A 17,842-nucleotide genomic window follows, 5' to 3' on the forward strand; every position below is an offset into this window, starting at 1 on the left:
TGTGTACGAGCGTGTGTGTGTGTGTGTGTGTACGAGCGTGTGTGTGTGTGTGTGTGTACGAGCGTGTGTGTGTGTGTGTGTACGAGCGTGTGCGTGTGTGTGTACGAGCGTGTGCGTGTGTGTGTACGAGCGTGTGCGTGTGTGTGTACGAGCGTGTGCGTGTGTGTGTACGAGCGTGTGCGTGTGGTGTGTGTGTACGAGCGTGTGCGGTGTGTGTGTGTGTACGAGCGTGTGCGTGTGTGTGTGTGTACGAGCGTGTGTGTGTGTGTACGCGCGTGTGTGTGTGTGTGTGTACGAGCGTGTGTGTGTGTGTGTGTTCGAGCGTGTGTGTGTGTGTGTGTGTACGAGCTTGTGTGTGTGGTGTGTGTTTACGAGCGTGTGTGTGTGTGGGTGTACGAGCGTTGTGTGTGTGTGTGTGTACGAGCGTGTGTGTGTGTGTGTGATCGAGCGTGTGTGTGGTGTGGTACGAGCGTGCTTGTGTGTGTGCGTGTACGTGCGTGCGTGTGTGTGTGTGTCCGAGCGTGTGTGTGTGTGTGTGTGTACGAGCGTGTGTGTGTGTGTACGAGGCTAGTGTGTGTGCGCGTGTGTACGAGCGTGTGTGTGTGTGTACGAGCGTGTGTGTTTGTGTGTACGAGGTGTGTGTGTGTGTGTACGAGCGTGTGTGTGGTGTGTACGAGCGTGTGTGTGTGTGTGTACGAGCGTGTGCGTGTGTGTACGAGCGTGTGCGTGTGTGTACGAGCGTGTGCGTGTGTGTACGAGCGTGTGCGTGTGTGTACGAGCGTGTGCGTGTGTGTACGAGCGTGTGCGTGTGTGTACGAGCGTGTGTGTGTGTGTGTGCGAGCGCGAGACAGTGTGTGTGTGCGTGTGCGAGCGCGAGACAGTGTGCGTGTGCGAGCGCGAGACAGTGTGCGTGTGCGTGTGCGAGCGCGAGACAGTGTGCGTGTGCGTGTGCGAGCGCGAGACAGTGTGTGTGTGCGTGTGCGAGCGCGAGACAGTGTGCGTGTGCGAGCGCGAGACAGTGTGCGTGTGCGAGCGCGAGACAGTGTGCGTGTGCGAGCGCGAGACAGTGTGCGTGTGCGAGCGCGAGACAGTGTGCGTGTGCGAGCGCGAGACAGTGTGTGTGTGCGAGCGCGAGACAGTGTGTGTGTGCGAGCGCGAGACAGTGTGTGTGCGCGAGAGTGTGTGTGTGTGTGTGTACGAGCGTGTGTGTGTGTGTGTGTACGAGCGTGTGTGTGTGTGTGTGTGTACGAGCGTGTGTGTGTGTGTACGAGCGTGTGTGTGTGTGTGTGCGAGCGCGAGACAGTGTGTGTGTGCGTGTGCGAGCGCGAGACAGTGTGTGTGTGCGTGTGCGAGCGCGAGACAGTGTGTGTGTGCGTGTGCGAGCGCGAGACAGTGTGCGTGTGCGAGCGCGAGACAGTGTGCGTGTGCGAGCGCGAGACAGTGTGCGTGTGCGAGCGCGAGACAGTGTGCGTGTGCGAGCGCGAGACAGTGTGCGTGTGCGAGCGCGAGACAGTGTGCGTGTGCGAGCGCGAGACAGTGTGTGTGTGCGAGCGCGAGACAGTGTGTGTGTGCGAGAGTGTGTGTGTGTGTGTGTACGAGCGTGTGTGTGTGTGTGTGTACGAGCGTGTGTGTGTGTGTGTGTACGAGCGTGTGTGTGTGTGTGTGTACGAGCGTGTGTGTGTGTGTGTGTACGAGCGTGTGTGTGTGTGTGTGTACGAGCGTGTGTGTGTGTGTACGAGCGTGTGTGTGTGTGTACGAGCGTGTGTGTGTGTGTACGAGCGTGTGCGTGTGTGTACGAGCGTGTGCGTGTGTGTACGAGCGTGTGCGTGTGTGTACGAGCGTGTGCGTGTGTGTACGAGCGTGTGCGTGTGTGTACGAGCGTGTGCGTGTGTGTACGAGCGTGTGTGTGTGTGTGCGAGCGTGTGTGTGTGTGTGCGTGCGCGAGACAGTGTGTGTGTGCGTGTGCGAGCGCGAGACAGTGTGTGTGTGCGTGTGCGAGCGCGAGACAGTGTGCGTGTGCGAGCGCGAGACAGTGTGCGTGTGCGAGCGCGAGACAGTGTGTGTGTGCGAGCGCGAGACAGTGTGTGTGTGCGAGCGCGAGACAGTGTGTGTGCGAGCGCGAGACAGTGTGTGTGCGCGTGTGTACGAGCGTGTGTGTGTGTGTACGAGCGTGTGTGTGTGTGTACGAGCGTGTGTGTGTGTGTACGAGCGTGTGCGTGTGTGTACGAGCGTGTGCGTGTGTGTACGAGCGTGTGCGTGTGTGTACGAGCGTGTGCGTGTGTGTACGAGCGTGTGCGTGTGTGTACGAGCGTGTGCGTGTGAGTACGAGAGTGAGTGTGAGTGTGCGAGCGGCGAGACAGTGGGAAGAGTGTGTGTGTGTGCGCGAGCGAGAGAGCGTGTGTGTGTGCGTGTGCGAGCGCGAGACAGTGTGTGTGTGCGTGTGCGAGCGCGAGACAGTGTGTGTGTGCGTGTGCGAGCGCGAGACAGTGTGTGTGTGCGTGTGCGAGCGCGAGACAGTGTGTGTGTGCGTGTGCGAGCGCGAGACAGTGTGCGTGTGCGAGCGCGAGACAGTGTGCGTGGTGCGAGCGCGAGACAGTGTGCGTGTGCGAGCGCGAGAACAGTGTGCGTGTGCGAGCGAGAGACCTTGGTGTGGAATGTGCGAGCGCGAGACAGTGTGTGTGTGCGAGCGCGAGACAGTGTGTGTGCGCGAGACAGTGTGTGTGCGAGAGAGTGTGTGTGTGTATGGTGTGTAACGAGCGGGTGGTGTGGGTGTGTGTACGAGCGTGTGTGTGTGTGTGTGTACGAGCGTGTGTGTGTGTGTGTGTACGAGCGTGTGTGTGTGTGTGTGTACGAGCGTGTGCGTGTGTGTACGAGCGTGTGCGTGTGTGTACGAGCGTGTGCGTGTGTGTACGAGCGTGTGCGTGTGTGTACGAGCGTGTGCGTGTGTGTACGAGCGTGTGTGTGTGTGTACGAGCGTGTGTGTGTGCGTGTGCGAGCGCGAGACAGTGTGTGTGTGCGTGTGCGAGCGCGAGACAGTGTGTGTGTGCGTGTGCGAGCGCGAGACAGTGTGTGTGTGCGTGTGCGAGCGCGAGACAGTGTGCGTGTGCGAGCGCGAGACAGTGTGTGTGTGCGAGCGCGAGACAGTGTGTGTGTGCGAGCGCGAGACAGTGTGTGTGCGCGAGAGTGTGTGTGTGTGTGTGTACGAGCGTGTGTGTGTGTGTGTACGAGCGTGTGTGTGTACGAGCGTGTGTGTGTGTGCGAGTGTGTGAGCGCGAGACAGTGTGTGTGTGCGAGCGCGAGACAGTGTGTGTGTGCGAGCGCGAGACAGTGTGTGTGTGCGAGCGCGAGACAGTGTGTGTGTGCGAGCGCGAGACAGTGTGTGTGTGCGAGCGCGAGACAGTGTGTGTGTGCGAGCGCGAGACAGTGTGTGTGTGTGAGAGCGTGTGTGTGTGTACGAGCGTGTGTGTGTGTGTGTACGAGCGTGTGTGTGTGTGTGTACGAGCGTGTGTGTGTGTGTGTACGAGCGTGTGTGTGTGTGTGTACGAGCGTGTGTGTGTGTGTACGAGCGTGTGTGTGTGTGTACGAGCGTGTGTGTGTGTGTGTACGAGCGTGTGTGTGTGTGTCCGAGCGTGTGTGTGTGTGCGTGAGCGTGTGTGTGTGTGTGTCCGAGCGTGTGTGTGTGTGTTCGAGCGTGTGTGTGTGTGTACGAGCGTGTGTGTGTGTGTGTGTGTACGAGCGTGTGTGTGTGTGTGTACAGCGGGGTGTGGTGTGTGTGTACGCGGTGTGTGGTTGTTACGAGGACGTGAATGTGGTGTGATGTACGAGCCGGTGTTTTGTTGTTGAAAGAGGGTGGGTTTGTGTCTGTACGGTGTGCTGGTGTGGTAGCGAGCGTGTGTGTGTGTGTGTGTGTTCGAGCGTGTGTGTGTGTGTGTTCGAGCGTGTGTGTGTGTTGTGTACGACGTGTGTGTGTGAGTGTGACTTGCGTAGTTTGTGTGTGTGTGTACATCTGTGTGTGTGTGTGTGTGGTACAGCGTGTGTGTGTTTGTGGGTACGAGCGTGGAGTGTGTTTGTGTGTGTGTAACGATCGTGTGTGTTTGTGTACGGCGTTTGTGTGTGTGTCTACGAGCGTGTGTGGATGTTGTACCGAGCGTGTGTGTGTGGTGTATTCCGAGCGTGTGTGTGTTGGTTACGAGCGTGTGTGTGTTGTGTACGAGCGTGTGTGTGTGTGTGTACGAGCGTGTGTGTGTGTGTACGCAGCGTGTGTGTGTGTGTACGAGCGAGGTGGGTGTGTGTTGTACGAGCGTGTGGGTGGTGTGTACGAGCGTGTGTGTGGTACGAGCGTGCTGTGTGTGTGTGTACGAGCGTTGGTGTGGGTGTACGAGCGTGTGTGGGGGTGTACGAGCCGTGTGGTGTGTACGAGCGTGTGTGTGTGTACGAGCGTGTGTGTGTGTACGAGCTGTGTGCTGTGTGTGTACGAGCGTGTTGTGTGTGTACGAGCGGGTGTGGTGTGTGTACGAGCTGTTGTGTGGTGTGTACGAGCGTGTGTGTGTGTGTACGAGCGGGTGTGTGTGTGTGTACGAGCTGTGTCGTTGTGTGTGCGAGCGTGGGTGTGTGTGTGTAGCGAGCAGGGTGGTGTGTGGCTGAGACGTGGGGGTGATGTGTGTGCGAGCCGTTGTTGTGTTTCCCGTGTGTGTGTACGAGCGGGGCTTGTGTGGCGAGCGTGTGTGTGTGGTGTGTACGAGCGGTGTGTGTGTGTGTGTGTGCGAGCGTGTGTGTGTGTGTGTTCGAGCGTGTGTGTGTGTGTGTACGAGCGTGTGTGTGTGTGTGTACGAGCGTGTGTGTGTGTGTGTACGAGCGTGTGTGTGTGTGTGTGTGCGAGCGTGTGTGTGTGTGTGTGTGTGCGAGCGTGTGTGTGTGTGTGTGTGTGTGTGCGAGAGTGTGTGTGTGTGTGCGAGCGTGTGTGTGTGTGCGAGCGTGTGTGTGTGTGTGCGAGCGTGTGTGTGTGTGTGTGCGAGCGTGTGTGTGTGTGTGCGAGCGTGTGTGTGTGTGTGTGCGAGCGTGTGTGTGTGTGTGCGAGCGTGTGTGTGTGTGTGCGAGCGTGTGTGTGTGTGCGAGCGTGTGTGTGTGTGCGAGCGTGTGTGTGTGTGCGAGCGTGTGTGTGTGTACGAGCGTGTGTGTGTGTGTACGAGCGTGTGTGTGCGTGTACGAGCGTGTGTGTGCGTGTGTACGCGAGACAGCGTGTGTGTGCGTGCGCGAGACAGCGTGTGTGTGTGTGTGTGCGCGTGCGCGAGACAGCGTGTGTGTGTGTGTGTGCGCGTGCGCGAGACAGCGTGTGTGTGTGTGTGTGCGCGTGCGCGAGACAGCGTGTGTGTGTGTGTGTGCGCGTGCGCGAGACTGTGTGTGTGTGTGCGCGAGACAGTGTGTGTGTGTGCGCGTGCGCGAGACAGTGTGTGTGTGTGTGCGCGTGCGCGAGACAGTGTGTGTGTGTGCGCGTGCGCGAGACAGTGTGTGTGTGTGCGCGTGCGCGAGACAGTGTGTGTGTGTGTGCGCGTGCGCGAGACAGTGTGTGTGTGTGTGCGCGTGCGCGAGACAGTGTGTGTGTGTGTGCGCGTGCGCGAGACAGTGTGTGTGTGTGTGCGCGTGCGCGAGACAGTGTGTGTGTGTGCGCGTGCGCGAGACAGTGTGTGTGTGTGTGTGTGTGCGCGCGTGCGCGAGACAGTGTGTGTGTGTGTGTGTGTGCGCGCGTGCGCGAGACAGTGTGTGTGTGTGTGTGTGTGCGCGCGTGCGCGAGACAGTGTGTGTGTGTGTGTGTGCGCGAGCGCGAGACAGTGTGTGTGTGCGCGAGCGCGAGACAGTGTGTGTGTGCGCGAGCGCGAGACAGTGTGTGTGTGCGCGTGCGCGAGACAGTGTGTGTGTGCGCGTGCGCGAGACTGTGTGTGTGTGTGTGTGCGCGTGCGCGAGACTGTGTGTGTGTGCGCGTGCGCGAGACAGTGTGTGTGTGCGCGTGCGCGAGACAGTGTGTGTGTGCGCGTGCGCGAGACAGTGTGTGTGTGCGCGTGCGCGAGACAGTGTGTGTGTGCGCGTGCGCGAGACAGTGTGTGTGTGCGCGTGCGCGAGACAGTGTGTGTGTGCGCGTGCGCGAGACAGTGTGTGTGTGCGCGAGACAGTGTGTGTGTGTGTGCGCGTGCGCGAGACAGTGTGCGCGTGCGCGAGACAGTGTGTGTGTGCGCGAGACAGTGTTTGTGTGCGCGAGACAGTGTTTGTTTGCGCGTGCGCGAGACAGTGTGTGTGTGTGCGCGTGCGCGAGACAGTGTGTGTGTGTGCGCGTGCGCGAGACAGTGTGTGTGTGCGCGTGCGCGAGACAGTGTGTGTGTGCGCGTGCGCGAGACAGTGTGTGTGTGCGCGTGCGCGAGACAGTGTGTGTGTGCGCGTGCGCGAGACAGTGTGTGTGTGCGCGTGCGCGAGACAGTGTGTGTGTGCGCGTGCGCGAGACAGTGTGTGTGTGCGCGTGCGCGAGACAGTGTGTTTGTGCGCGTGCGCGTGCGCGAGACTGTGTGTGTGTGTGTGTGTGTGCGTGCGAGACAGTGTGTGTGTGTGTGCGCGTGCGTGTGCGTGCGAGACTGTGTGTGTGTGTGTGTGTGCGTGCGAGACTGTGTGTGTGCGTGCGAGACTGTGTGTGTGCGTGCGAGACTGTGTGTGTGCGTGCGAGACTGTGTGTGTGCGTGCGAGACTGTGTGTGTGTGTGTGTGTGTGTGTGTGCGAGACAGTGTGTGTGTGTGTGTGTGCGCCCGCGAGACAGTGTGTGTGTGTGCGTGCGAGACAGTGTGTGTGTGTGCGTGCGAGACAGTGTGTGTGTGTGCGTGCGAGACAGTGTGTGTGTGTGCGTGCGTGCGTGTGTGTGTACGAGCGTGTGTGTGTACGAGCGTGTGTGTGTACGTGTGTATGAGCGTGTACGTGTGTATGAGCGTGTGTGTGTATGAGCGTGTGTGTGTATGAGCGTGTGTGTGTATGAGCGTGTGTGTGTATGAGTGTGTGTGTGCGAGCGCGAGCGTGTGTGTGTGTGCGCGAGCGCGCGTGTGTGTGTGTGTGTGCGCGAGCGTGTGTGTGCGCGAGCGTGTGTGTGCACGAGCGTGTGTGTGTACGAGCGTGTGTGTGTGTGTGTGTGTACGTGTGTACGAACGTGTGTGTGTGTGTGTACGAGCGTGTGTGTGTGTGTGTGTGTACGAGCATGTGTGTGTGTGTGTGTACGAGCGAGACTGTGTGTGTGTGCGAGTGAGACAGTGAGTGTGTGTGTGCAAGTGCGAGACTGTGCGAGCGCGAGACAGTGTGTTTGTGCGTGCGCGAGTGCGAGACAGTGTGTGTGTGCGTGCGCGAGCGCGAGACGGTGTGTGCGCGTGCGCGAGCGCGAGACAGTGTGTGCGCGTGCGCGAGCGCGAGACAGTGTGTGCGCGTGCGCGAGCGCGAGACAGTGTGTGCGCGTGCGCGAGCGCGAGACAGTGTGTGCGCGTGCGCGAGCGCGAGACAGTGTGTGCGCGTGCGCGAGCGCGAGACAGTGTGTGCGCGTGCGCGAGCGCGAGACAGTGTCTGTGTGTGCGCGTGCGAAACAGTGTCTGTGTGTGCGCGTGCGAGACAGTGTCTGTGTGTGCGAGCGCGAGACAGTGTCTGTGTGTGCGCGTGCGAGACAGTGTCTGTGTGTGCGAGCGCGAGACAGTGTCTGTGTGTGCGAGCGCGAGACAGTGTCTGTGTGTGCGCGTGCGAGACAGTGTCTGTGTGTGCGCGTGCGAGACAGTGTCTGTGTGTGCGCGTGCGAGACAGTGTCTGTGTGTGCGCGTGCGAGACAGTGTCTGTGTGTGCGCGTGCGAGACAGTGTCTGTGTGTGCGCGTGCGAGACAGTGTCTGTGTGTGTGTGTGTGTGCGTGCGTGCGAGACTGTGTGTGTGTGTGAACGAGACTTTGTGTGTGTGCTTGTGCAAGACAGTGTGTGTGTGTGCGCACACGAGACAGTGTGTGTGTGTGCGCGTGCGAGACAGTGTCTGTGTGTGTGTGAACAAGACTGTGTGTGTGCTTGTGCAAGACAGTGTGTGTGCGCACACGAGACTGTGTGTGCGTGCGAGACAGTGTCTGTGTGTGTGCGTGCGAGACTGTGTGTGTGTGAACGAGACTGTGTGTGTGCTTATGCAAGACAGTGTGTGTGTGTGCACACGAGACTGTGTGTGTGTTTGTGTACACGCGAGACTGTGTGTGTGTGCATGCGCGAGACAGTGTGTGCATGCGCGAGACAGTGTGTGCATGCGCGAGACAGTGTGTGCATGCGCGAGACAGAGTGTGTGCATGCGCGAGACAGAGTGTGTGCATGCGCGAGACAGAGTGTGTGCATGCGCGAGACAGAGTGTGTGCATGCGCGAGACAGAGTGTGTGCATGCGCGAGACAGAGTGTGTGCATGCGCGAGACAGAGTGTGTGCATGCGCGAGACAGAGTGTGTGCATGCGCGAGACAGAGTGTGTGCATGCGCGAGACAGAGTGTGTGCATGCGCGAGACAGAGTGTGTGCATGCGCGAGACAGTGTGTGTGCATGCGCGAGACAGAGTGTGTGCATGCGCGAGACAGTGTGTGTGCATGCGCGAGACAGTGTGTGTGCATGCGCGAGACAGTGTGTGTGCATGCGCGAGACAGTGTGTGTGCATGCGCGAGACAGTGTGTGTGCATGCGCGAGACAGTGTGTGTGCATGCGCGAGACAGTGTGTGTGTTTGCGCGAGCGAGACAGTGTGTGTGTTTGCGCGAGCGAGACAGTGTGTGTGTGTTTGCGCGAGCGAGACAGTGTGTGTGTGTTTGCGCGAGCGAGACAGTGTGTGTGTGTTTGCGCGAGCGAGACAGTGTGTGTGTGTGTGCGCGAGCGAGACAGTGTGTGTGTGTGCGCGAGCGAGACAGTGTGTGTGTGTGCGCGAGCGAGACAGTGTGTGTGTGTGCGCGAGCGAGACAGTGTGTGTGTGCGCGAGCGAGACAGTGTGTGTGTGTGCGCGTGCCCGCGAGACAGTGTGTGTGTGCGCGTGCCCGCGAGACAGTGTGTGTGTGCGCGTGCCCGCGAGACAGTGTGTGTGTGTGCGCGTGCCCGCGAGACAGTGTGTGTGTGTGCGCGTGCCCGCGAGACAGTGTGTGTGTGTGTGCGAGCGAGACAGTGTGTGTGTGTGCGCGCGAGCGAAACAGTGTGTGTGTGTGTGTGCGTACCCGCGAGACAGTGTGTGAGACACTGAACACATTTACATTTTACACGATACTTTCCCTTTCTTTGTTTCCTGTAACAGGTGCTTGTTTCCTCTAATTCAATCTAAAAAGGAGAACCAACATACCGGCTTTCGGTTTTACTAGCTGTCACTTTAATGAAATGGCAGAGCAGTTATAAGTGTTCAGTCAGCTGTCACAGATCAGCTGGATTAGGTTGAGCCGTAGCCATGTGCTTGTGTATGGCAAATGAAATAGTCTGTCCTTAAGTGACTATTTTAAATAGATAAATCTATTTCAATTTAGAATGTTGGTTGTCTAATAAACATTTTTCTGAAGGTAAAAACAAAGGTCTGTGTTGTGATTTAAAATTAGTTTGTGAAATATTTAAATTAAAAGCCCCTCATGTTATCCCTGTACGATTGAGTGAACAAAGTCTAATTAGTTGATTACTTTCTGGTAATCCCCTGGCCCGCTGCCCATGCCACCACTTCCTTCTATACCATTTAGCTCCTCCCTTGCTTGTCTGTTCACCGTCCTATCAGCGACAAGCAGAACTCTCATCAAAAAAGGTGTTCTTGAACTTGACAGAAGGTTTCAAACCACTAGAGCCACACAGAAAGTTGGAGACAGGAAGCTGGCGGTTATATGCTGCCACTTTCACTGTTCCAGGTTTCTTTTTAGAGGAAGGTAACTAGTTCATGATACACGTGGCAAGAGTGTGCAGTTTATTTTAAAATCATATCAGTTGCAGCTAAATATAAAAATGATTTCATCTAGGCCTCATCTATTAAGGGGGGGGGTGAATTTGTAAAGCCAGTACTATATGCTTTTTAGAACTTGTAAATTAAAAACATTTTTTAAAAGTAGCTGTTTCCTCTCTCGCAGATCTGTGTGGTTTACGAGCGGCTCTAGTGGCATGACGACCACTAACAAGGGAAACAAGGCCTTGAAGGTCTGTCGCCTTTTCCTCTATAATGTTTTTAAAATCTCCTCGATCTACTCAACCCTCATCTATTTTGTCGCTCATGTTCTCCCTTTTTTGTTGTAGGTGAAGCGAGAGCCAGGTGAGAATGGCACGAGTCTCACAGATGACGAGCTGGTGTCGATGTCAGTGCGCGAGCTCAACCAGCACCTGCGCGGCCTCTCGAAGGAGGAGATCGTACAGCTGAAGCAGCGGCGGCGCACACTCAAGAACCGGGGGTATGCTGCTAGCTGCCGAGTCAAGCGTGTCACTCAGAAGGAGGAGCTCGAGCGGCAGAAGGCCGAGCTCCAGCAGGAGGTGGAGAAGCTTGCTTCAGAGAACGCCAGCATGAAGGTGGAGCTCGATGCCCTGCGCTCTAAATATGAGGCACTACAAAACTTTGCCAGGACTGTGGCTCGTGCTCCTGCAGTGCCTATCAGCAATGCGCCAGTCTCTGCCCGCGGGTCTCTGGCCTCCGTCATTGGTCCGCTCGTACCGGGGAAGGTGGGCGCCACCAGCGTCATCACGATAGTCAAGTCCAAAACAGATGCTAGGTCTTAGTACAGGCCAGTGAGGAGAGTGTGGGGGTAGAGGGGTGAGGGAGAGAGAGGGGCTTGGTCAGTGCATCACGATTTAGGCACGGGACAAATTCAGAGGTCAAATTGGTGCAAATTGTTTGATATTTCTGTGAGATGAAGCCTGACATGAAGGACTGTTGTCTAAAAAGACCGAGTCCACAAAACATCCTGATACTTCCACTTGAATTGGTCAGTACAGTGTCTGTCTGTACACACTGTACTTCCATACCAAAAACCACCATCAAGGACAATTCGGGTGACTGGGCTTCCAGAAAAATCTGAATGTTTTAAAGAAATTACAAGAATTTGTAAAGATGCAGAAAAAGAGGCCTCTTGTGACTACAATGAGGGCTGGATTTATGGTCTTTCTATTTTGTTGTTGTTTTTTTGTATGATATTGTTGGACTTTAGGGCCCAAGTGTATTTTTTGTTTTCTAATTTTAATGCAATATTTGAAATGCATTGTGTTGCTGTGTTTTGTACTTCTGTGCTTTTCCTGTGTCAGAGACCTCCGTCGCAACGCAGACATACACTTTTTACATTTTCAGTCTCCACCTTGTGCTTATCAACACAAGGACATGGAAAAAATATGGGACTTTTTTATTTAAACAAGAAATCATCTTCTTCTAAAGCAGGATTAGTTAGGAATGAAAGCTTGTCCAGGACACACACATTTGACATTGTGGAGTATTAGTGTTCTTCCTGTGTTTATATCGACCCTGCACTGGCGTATCTCCTACTTTGAGATGCTTCCAGTCCTGAACACGCTCTGCTCTTTACACTTTTGCGTCCCTTTACCGTTGCCTAATGTTGTGCACTGACCAGCCACTGCTGAGAAATGAGATGAGACGAGAGGAATCAACTGATGATATTCGTACGGTAGCTATCAGGATAACTGAGACCAGTTTATGTGATTGGGTAGTCCTTTTTTTTCATAAGAAATGTAAAAAAAAAGACGTTTTATTTCTTTTATAACATAACTTATTGGCAAGGCAATAAGACCTTTATGTTGTGGAAAGTCAAACTGCTGATTTTAGTTTCCTTTGTGGAGCTTGTGAAATTTTGTCATGTGTTTTTATGCTGGCAAAACTGTATTTTCTTTCTATAGCTTTGTTAATTACAAAGTGTTACCCTTTTTATTACTAGTTTTAATAATAATAATAATTATTATTATTATTATTATTATTTCCCCTGTCTTATGCATCCCAGTAACTCCAAGAAAATGACCCATTCTTTTTTTTATTTTGTCCCCATTACCAATATAGAAAAATCTGACAATAAAAGATTGCTCTTAAATAAAAATTTCAAAAGGACATTTGAAAAGGGGACTATCCGGTTGCATAAACCGGCAATCTCTCACAAGCTTTACCATAAAATCTGTCGCTGTGACGTTGCGTAACGTATTCTAAGATACTTTGTCTATATGGTGGAGTCTTGAATTTTATATAAAAAAAAATCACACATAGAGTATCTTGCATTATTTATAAAACATTTAAAAAAAGAACTATAAAGTTGTTTGATATCTCTCTTTTTTGCAATTGTACCAAAAGTGGCTTAACTATTGAAGTTGATAGCTTTTTCTAGTGACTAGGCGCGTAAAACTGTGGACTAGCGCGTGTGGTGTGATGTGTAAGTGATAAGGTGATGGTACTGTTCACTATTTTTGGATGTGATGCTCTTCTGTTTTTTTGTTTTTTTTTGGCCAAACTCAGGTGATGGACACACGTTACCCACAATCCTTCAGATTTTTTTTTTTCCTCCTCCCCAGTGCAGTTAATTTGACACGCAGCCTGTACCGAGTTAAAATGTCAGATGTTTTACACATTTTTTTAAAATTGATTTAGACTGTGCTTTAATGATTGGTTTATCCTGTCAGGAACAGCAGCAAGTGCTCAGCTTGTCTGCGGCATGTGAAAACAGTCCCGCGCGGCTAAAAGTGTAGCAGCATGTTGAGTGCTTTTGCACTTGAATGCCGAAGGGACCGGACACGGTTTTCTTGACATCAGCAACACTGGTTCTTTGTGCCCCATTTAGTAACAACTATTCTACACTTTGTATTTGTCATAAAGTAAAGCGATAAAAAATAGAAGGAAAAAACTCTCAGGAAAGTGGATCTACAGTGAAGGTTTTTGGGATACGTGTTAAAGATCCTGCGGTCTCGTCACCTGTGTTTGATAAAGTCCTTTTTTTGTGATGTGTGATTTTTATTTTATTTTTTATTTTTGGTGTAAACTGTTTCTATGGTAGATTCTATTTAATGTATTTTTTTTTTTGTCAATTTCTTTTTAAATGCCAGGGAAGTGACACTGCACTGATTTTCAATAAGCAAAACTAAACAGATGAAGCAATGTGCTCTCTCTCTTGTGGTTTGTTTTTGTATTTGTTTTTTTGTTTTATTTTGGAAAAGCATTTGGTTTATTGTCGAGCTGTACTTTGAGGGAGTACTACTATTATACAAATGGAAATCATTTAGTGAAGGGTCACACCTTCGCTTTATGCTGAGAAGATATTCTCCAAGCACTGTAAGTAGTAATGGTACTGAATTTTTATTCGTTTTTCTATTCATATTCCTCTAAGTTTCCTTTTCATAACAGATGTTAGTAGGCTCAATGCAAAAAAGTTCAATTAGGCCTTAAAATCTTTACACCAGCCAAAATTGTTTTATTCTTTTAGTTATTCCAGACCTGACTAAGTGCATCATGGTCCGCTGTCTCCAGAGTTCTGAGCTCCATCACACCTGATTTCATCTAAGAAAGGGCTTGATGTTCAGAACATGAATTAAATTTGGTGTGTTTGTAATCCTGAACTGGGTTGTTGCTCTCCAGAGTTTTAGGAACCCTGGTTTAAGCAGAGCTGAGTGATGATCCACAGATAGACAGTATGTGATTGCTCTCACCTTTAAAGCTACTATCGGTAGCCAGCAATTTTAGAAACAAACACCATTTTACACGTCCACTGAGCAACGTCGCCATAATCCTGATATTAAATGGGTCTATTCAGAGTAGGATGAAATGAGCAAATGCCATGTATAAGAATCTATTACTCAATGCACTGACTACAGTTTAAATCCACAGAGACGTTTGTCGGATGCTCGGCTGCGTTGTGTCATGTTCTCGAGTGCTGATTTTCTTTTTGTTGTTGTTGTTGTTGTTGTTTTTTTTTTTTCTTTTTAGTCCACATCAGGTTTGCTGTTAGTGATGATGGGGCTTTAAGCACATTAAGCTCTTTAATCTGGACTTATCTGGCATTTAGGTCTGAATAAGTATTATAGGTCTATTTGTCTCAATTATTTTTCTTTCAATTAGAAATCAGTGTAAATGATGAAAATGAACTTCCTATGATTGGTCGTTCTGTAATGGAGTCTTTGGTCCATTTTTGGCGTTGCTTTCGTAACCAGTGGTGGCGTTTCTCCTATCGCCTGTGGCAGTTCTGTGCGACGTTTCTGTGAGCGCTGTGTGTGTTTTTAAGGGTTAAACTAATGCTACTAGCTTACTAGCGAAACAATGCCGTGCTCCTCATGGGAAGTGCTTGTGCTCCAGGTAGCGCCACTGCCTAATACTTTTAGACTTGCACTCCTCCACTTTCTGTCGCACGGCGGAGGAGGACGGGGCGGCTCGGCTCGTTCATGTACGTCATTGTTGTCGTCGTCGTCGTGGTGACTTGGTGTTGAAGTGAACATATGAATTATATGCAAATGTGGGCGGTGGGGAAGATAAGGTTTCTGTTTTTTCGTTGTTGTTTTTTTCAGTAACCACAAACAGTAAGAGATTGTTTCCAGTTTTCCATTTGTTTGATTGCTACAGCTTGTCTAATTTTTCTCAAGGCGCTTTATTTGCATGTATAAGTATCACATTCCTGCTAAAAAAAAATCCAGCTACCAGATGCCAAAACACAGACTGAGCTGCTCAAGCTGGTAGACCATCTATGCCAGCTGGTAGAAAGAAACCGTTTCTGAATTCCTGCCACTAATTCTACATCATAGACAAATTATTTTTAAAGAAAAAGGCAGGCAGAAAATCTCAAATTTATTGATGAATATGAGTAGTAAAGTAATAACTTGCCATCTTCCAAAGAAGATCTACATGCTTGATCAGTTCAGTCTGTGTTTTTGTAGCTGGACAGACAAAGCTGGATTTTATTCAGCAGCGATTGAGATTAATCAATTAAGCTAATGCAACAATCAACATTAAACAATGCAACAATTAACATTTACCTCAAGACTGTTTCTGGAACATCCTCTGATATAGTAAAACAATTTCTTTTGTGTTTTTTCAAATAGAAAATAAACTTACAATTCGTTTTTCCCCTTTTAAAAATAGTGCTGCCTCCCAGGAGCAGAACACAGTGGATATTAAAAGCAAACTGAGACAATCCTGGGAACAGCTTCCAGAATTGGCTCAGACACTCGCTTGAAATGACCTTGCAGAGAACAATGTGTGTAACCACCAACTCGCACCCGTTTGACCCCGAGCCACAACCGGCTCTTTTGTCAGATCAGTAGGAAGCAGCAGGCTGACTGAGAACTCGCTCTGGTCTCAGGTGTCCGTTTCTGTTGCCGTGCAAAATTGCAACACTTTGTCCTACTTCTCCTTCTGCGGAGTGTAAAGTGTAGTGCGTTAACTACGCCAAGCTACATTAATACGTCGTGCCCAATGACTTCTATTCGTTCTTGCCTGTTCTGTTGCGTTCCCAGTTGCCTTTCACTTTATGCCTCTTGGGAGGATCATTGAAAGGTTTCATTTCTTCTCAAAGACAAATGAGTCTCAAATTCTTCATGTCTCTCGTCCCTTGTTAAGGTTTAACCAAGAAACCCAGATTTCCGCCTGTGTTTGACTGCCGTGGGCAGTTTAAATCATTAACCTCTTATCGCACCGCTATTGTAATTGTTAACATCGTTGCCATTGGTGTTTGGGACTTGCTTATCATGCCTCTTCCCAATTCATGACTCATAATTCAATTAAACGAGGATCCCACATACTGTTGGATATTTTATACATTTGTATTGATGGCACTTTTGTGCTTCTTTTAGCTTTTGGTGCTTGTTGACTTTCTGACTCCTCTGTGTGAAGCAAAAAGTAATGTATCATTTAATGCAAAATCAATTTGTATGCAGCACTTCAGAGAGAGTTTTTGTCCTGTTTCATACACAAATTTGTTTCCTTCTTTCCTGAATGTCTCCCCTTTGATTCTCTCCATCGCTCAAACTGCTTTGTCCACATGACAGACCTTATGAAAGGAGTGATGTTTTTTGGGAGTTTTTTCTCCCAAAGTACTCAAGATATAAATTGAGAGGTAATGAACATTGGAAAGCATTTTTTTTTGTCTGTAAAAAGAATCAGTTTTGTTTTTTCTGTATGGGGTGTAATGAATTCTGTCACAGTACTTTGTATGGGAATTATACATACAGTAAAAGTCCATTTAATTGTAAGTATTTATCAACTAAGTTATTGTACTTTTTGGAATTTGTAGATAAATAATATAATGTATTGGTATATTAATGATGAAATTAACTGTATCAGTCAGTCTGGGGCGTCTCTTAATTTATTGATGTATATACTGTATGTTTGTTGATATACAGCTTACTTTATTTTGTATATGACCAATAAATACATTTTGAAAAACACTGCTGCCTTAGGGTGTGTGCGTTTTAATTTGATCTGAAGGTATGACCTAATTTGTCTATATTAGGAATCTCAGCATGTTTTTTTTTTTTTTTTTTGCATTAATAGCTCTGCCACATTTCATTTTAATATTTCCACGGTGCTTTTGAAATGACTAGCAAAGAGTGACCCATTTGGAACAGCCTCTCGGCGGACACATTTTTGGCTTGGCATCAGTTAATAACATCATGATGATCATGATGGATCCGTGTGAACGCCCCACGTCGCTTCACGTGGGCGCGCAGGTATCTTGGCACGTTCCAGAGCGCGCGTGCTCGCCACTCTTAGCAGCATTGACCGCTGATCTCGCCTGATGACCTGAAGACGACAAATCTCGTGTCTGTTCTTATAGGATTCTGCTACGTATCATAAAGGAATGCTCTTACTGAAGTGTAGATGACTTTCCTGACTCACTCTATTTTATCATAGGGACTTTTTTTAGGAGCTTTAGCCAGACGACACTAGCTCATGGCTGAATTACAAATAACTCCCTCCATGTGTGCATTAAATAGTGTATGGAATAATGGTATTAAACCTTAATGCCTGGAATGTTTAATGACACCAAAGTGGACAGTAATAGGATATTAACTACTTTTATAAGTTAATGTAAATTGACTGGTCTCCTCTCCTGAATGGATTTAAAATGGTGCCTAGCTGTTCATTTACTAATCTAAAGGCTAGTCACTTAAGAATAATTTTCAGTTATCGAATTAGTTTAGTGATTGATTTAGATTTTGTGGGTGGAAAGTTCAGACGTAAAAGCTAATTGGTCCACTTAATAATTCTGATGCTACAGCACAATGAGCATTTAATAAATATTTAGCTATAATAAACTCCCATGGGATGCATTACCCTTTCACAGCTGCAATGCACTCAGGAAAACAATGCCAGGTTATTCCTACCTACAGCAAAAGTCTGTATAATGAGTCACAGCACTGCTGGAGCTGCAGTATTGCACTGATGTTTCACTACATATCCACTGCTGCTAATATCTTTACTATCTTTAGTGATGCAACCGCACGCTCAGTGCGCAGTAATTATGCGCGTTCGTGGACAATTTTAAGAAACAAACAACAAACACGACCCCTGTATTTATGTCATTTTTAAACAATAGCCTTTAGTTTTAATTGCCGTTAATATTTTTTCTTGAACACAAGAAATGCAGATCTATCTATCTATCTATCTATCTATCTATCTATCTATCTATCTATCTATCTATCGCAAATGTTTCTCACACCAATAACTTTAAGTAGTGTGCACTAAACATTGATGTCCACTTTATTTGAGATTATTCCACTCAGTCTTTTGTTCTCCCGAGCAACTTTGAACTCTTCCGTGTCTGTAGGTGGCGCTGTGGCTGAACTACTGCCGCTTTAACAGGAACGACGAGCGCGCGGCAAAAGCTGTAACGGAATCCCTC

At 49.9% G+C, this 17,842-nt stretch overlaps 1 protein-coding gene across 7 annotated transcripts in view; it reads left to right on the top strand.

Annotated features, from left to right (window-relative positions):
* mafgb (v-maf avian musculoaponeurotic fibrosarcoma oncogene homolog Gb) overlaps positions 1–16,385 on the top strand; it is a 34,916-nt gene extending 18,531 nt beyond the window's left edge. For 4 of the 7 annotated variants that reach the window (XM_027163293.2, XM_027163321.2, XM_027163320.2 and 1 more), the window contains 2 exons: positions 10,109–10,175; positions 10,272–16,385. In XM_027163293.2, the coding sequence (XP_027019094.1) occupies positions 10,140–10,175; positions 10,272–10,745 (510 nt within the window). In that variant the 5' untranslated portion in view covers positions 10,109–10,139 and the 3' untranslated portion in view covers positions 10,746–16,385. Of the gene's footprint in view, positions 1–9,184; positions 10,020–10,108; positions 10,176–10,271 lie in introns of those variants that run through there. The other 3 variants (XM_027163300.2, XM_047806196.1, XM_047806179.1) reach the window with 3 other exon arrangements.
* Positions 16,386–17,842: the final 1,457 nt, after the last annotated feature.

The sequence above is a fragment of the Tachysurus fulvidraco genome, chromosome 2 (assembly GCF_022655615.1).
Source record: "Tachysurus fulvidraco isolate hzauxx_2018 chromosome 2, HZAU_PFXX_2.0, whole genome shotgun sequence".
Taxonomy (NCBI): domain Eukaryota; kingdom Metazoa; phylum Chordata; class Actinopteri; order Siluriformes; family Bagridae; genus Tachysurus; species Tachysurus fulvidraco.